Source organism: Podarcis pityusensis, assembly GCF_964106645.2.
Source record: "Podarcis pityusensis genome assembly, chromosome: 1".
Lineage (NCBI taxonomy): Eukaryota > Metazoa > Chordata > Lepidosauria > Squamata > Lacertidae > Podarcis > Podarcis pityusensis.
Genome location: NC_138028.1, coordinates 131,976,925 through 131,980,375, shown reverse-complemented (window position 1 = coordinate 131,980,375; position 3,451 = coordinate 131,976,925). Strand labels below are relative to the sequence as shown.

The 3,451-nt window shown below is 52.0% G+C and overlaps 1 protein-coding gene across 8 annotated transcripts in view; it reads right to left on the bottom strand.

Annotated features, from left to right (window-relative positions):
• ADAM23 (ADAM metallopeptidase domain 23) overlaps positions 1-2,791 on the bottom strand; it is a gene marked incomplete at its 3' end in the record, with an annotated part of 76,020 nt that extends 73,229 nt beyond the window's left edge. For 5 of the 8 annotated variants that reach the window (XM_081016592.1, XM_081016588.1, XM_081016589.1 and 2 more), the window contains exons 1-2: positions 2,309-2,790; positions 723-949 (exon numbers count right to left, since the gene is read on the bottom strand). In XM_081016592.1, coding sequence (XP_080872718.1) covers positions 723-949; positions 2,309-2,528 — 447 coding nt within the window. In that variant the 5' untranslated portion in view covers positions 2,529-2,790. Of the gene's footprint in view, positions 1-722; positions 950-2,308 lie in introns of all 8 variants that reach the window. The other 3 variants (XM_081016590.1, XM_081016587.1, XM_081016586.1) reach the window with 3 other exon arrangements.
• Between the last annotated feature and the right edge of the window lie 660 nt (positions 2,792-3,451).

Genomic DNA, 3,451 nt, shown 5'->3' with positions numbered 1-3,451 from the left:
TCAAAAGCACATAGCCATGACCAATTTTAGCTGTATCAAGACTTGTGAGTGATACACAATTGTGGTATCCACTTGCACAATGGACTTCCACTTGTTGGAACATGGCTTATCTTTCCTCATCTCCCCCTGCAGATCCCCATGCCTCCAAATCTGCTCCAGAAGGTTAAATGGAACTCCAGAGCAGACTGGGGGCAGGCGCAGGGGGCTGCAGTGGGGAGGATAGGAAGTCCTGTCACAACCACTGGCATGACAGTTGAATCTTGCCTTTTGTGCTTTGCTTAAAAAAATGGCTTCCTGTTTAAGATAAAGAAATTAGAACTGTAATTCTCTGGGGTCCCTGTGTCTGTGACACAGAAATATTACATAGTCATTCTACCAATGTGATTCTATTTTTCTCAATCAGGTAAGCTGGATGGAGGGGAAAATATTTTAGGCCTCTAAAGAAACAAGTAAACCATGGTTTGAACTTCAAGTTTTGTTCTGTGGTAGCAGTAATAATCCTTGAAATTTGACAAGGGTGTGTTACCTGCAAAGTCTCTTGGTATTTGAACCCTATTTTTTGACTGACGCATCTTTCAGACCCAAGAACTGTGCAGTGAATTCTGAAGCATTACAGACATGCTGAATAAACATTCTTAAAGTAAGACAATCCCTCAAGAGACATGACTATTTTGAGTCACAGAACTGTATTGCTTTTATTTATTTTTTTAAAAACACCTTACCTTATTGTGTTTTTGCTGGTGCCTTGTCCTTGTATCCAAGACATGATAAGGACTTTCAGAGTCTCTATTGAGATAATATACAAGTCTTGAAGGCAATGTGATTTCTTTCTGGAATGCACTGCTTCGACTGTTATTTTTGTAGCTACTGCTGTTAGTCTGTTGAAATGCAGTATCTTCGTCTGCCTGGCTTTTTTCTATTTCTTCTGCAGTTTCATTCCAATGCAGAGCTGGGGAAGACAGACAAACCTACCATGAATTCACAGAGGAACAGAACACTTTTTGTAATATGTTTTGCATCTTGCTAATTTGCTAAAATAAATATACAGTAACCCTCATGAAACCAATTTATTTGATTAGATTTTGTACTTATTTGTACATATAATTCCTTATTTGATTTTATATAGTTTTGCATCATGAAATTCAAAATGCAGGGATCTGAACCCTTGAAACAAGTTCTTTTAAGGACAATCCTGCCATTCATGACCCTATTTCTGCCACTTTTCCACATAAATTTGGCTATGTACAAATCAGTGATTCTGCTGCACGCAACTCAAGCCATGAACCCATGTGTACTGAATGCTAATCAATTCCCTTTACATAAGGGCAACTTTTCACTATTCCTTTAACTTTAGTGATGGACTCCTAAGCACACTTACCAGAGAGAAAGTCTCAAATAAACTCCCGTATAAACATGCTTCATGGGATAAGTAACAAGCACATATCTTTTTGCAGACAAACCCCAGGGTTCTCAAAGAACACCGCAACCCCCCCTTCTGTTCGCAAAAGGTAGGTTCCCTCGGATGAGCAGTGCAAGAACGGGCAGTATCCAAAACCCTCATTATCCTGCTTGTCTTGTTCTATTTTGCGTTAAGACCCTGCACAAAAACAGCACCCTTGAAAGCCTGCCAGCAGCGTTTTGCTGCATCAGAGAGCTCCCGAAACCATTTCATGCCCATCCTTATAAACCAGTAAGCACCAGTCGCCGTAACACAGTAAATATACAGGTCTGCCATGTAAAAACAATTTCATATTCGCAAAGACACACACACATATATGATCTAGACGTGGGGAGGGGGGGGGGAGCGATCAGAGGAGGAATCCGGCTGCAGTCACGATCAATTATTCCTACCCAAGACCAGGCAGGATGCCATGGAGGTAAGGAACTGCGTCAAGACCGAAACAAATCGGTGCGGACGGTGCGGAACAAGAACTTCTCGCCGGTTGTCACGAAGACTCCACACGGCAAAAAGGTGATTTTTCTCCCCCCCTCCCCCTTTTTTTTCTTTTCTGGTTCTGTTATTAACCAACATTAAAAAGCCAGGGCGGTGGGAGCCGCAGACTAAAACAGGCTCCGAGGTTCGTTATGTGTAGTTCATTGGCACCACATGCCAACCCCCCCCCCCAAAAAAAAGAGAACACCCACCCCCGTTTATTTCTTAGCGCATTGGCACCACACACGAGCGCGCAAAAGAGAGAGAGGGCTGCGCGTGTAACGGAGATCCAGGATCTGTCCAAGCTCACGCGCACAGTACAGGATCCCTCCAGGATCTCTCTCCCCCCCCCCCCCCGCTTAAGCGGGCACTCACCGGCGTCCGCAGCGACCCCACAGATCCTGGGGGACCCTGAGCAGAAAAGCAGGAGCGCCAGAAAGAGGAAGGGGATGGAGCTGGGCAGCCGAGCCGGGCAAAGCAAGGCGGCGGCGGCGGAGCTCGAGAGGCGGCGGCGGCGGCGGCGGCCGGAGAAGGGCGGCTGCTGCTGCTGCTTCTGCTTCTGCCGCCGGAGGGAAGTTCTGCCAGGCGGCTTCATGGCTCATAGCTTCCCCCGGGGTAGGACGAGCGGCGGCGGCGAGGGGGACGCCTCGCCTGGAGGACGGTGAGGAAGCGGCCGAGCAGCTCACGGCGGCGACGGCGGCGCCTCTTCCCTCATGGTGCAGGGAGCGAGGAAGAAGAGGAGGAGGAGGGCGGCGGTGGGAAGGCGCGCCAGGGCGCAGCGGCGGTTCTCCCCTCAGGTGGACGCGGCTGCCACTGCCACTGCCACCGCCGGCACCTGCCACACACAGGCGCGTCCACACGCAGGCGCGCTCCCTCTCGCCGGCGCGGCAGCCCGCCCGCCCGCCCGCCCGCGCTCAGGCCCCCGCGCGCCGCCGCGCCGCGTGACGTCGAGAGCCGCCCACCCAGGCCACGCTCTCCTCAGCCCCGCGCGCGAGGCACCTGAGGCGAGGGGGAGAGAGAGAGCGCGCGCGCTCTGAGGGAAATGGCGGGGCGGGGGGTTTTTTGTGTGAGGGGTGGCCTTTTCCGTGCCTTGCTTCTTCTGAGTGGCCGCCCGAGTTGAGGCAGAGCACCTGAGGTGAACCTCAAAATGGGCCCGCCCTCCCTGTCAGGGAGGAAGGGGTGAATTACGTCAGTGAGGAGGAGGGGGGTCCTCCTGCTGCCGCTGCCCCCGTGGATCCTGCCGCCTGAGGCAGCAGCTTCAGATTGCCTCATGGGTGGGCCTGCCGCAAATAAAGAGGGCATCATCAGGGTCTGCTGCCCCAGTGGATCCTGCTGCCTGAGTGGGCTGCCTCAGGAAGAAGGGGGTCCTCCTGCTGCTGCTATCGCTGTGGATCCTGCTGCCCGAGGCAGCAGCTTCAGATTGCCTCATGGGTGGGCCGGCGCTAAATAAAGAGCCGCGTCATCGGAGTCTGCTGCTCCTGTGGATCCTGCCACCTAAGGCAGCAGCTTCATATTGCC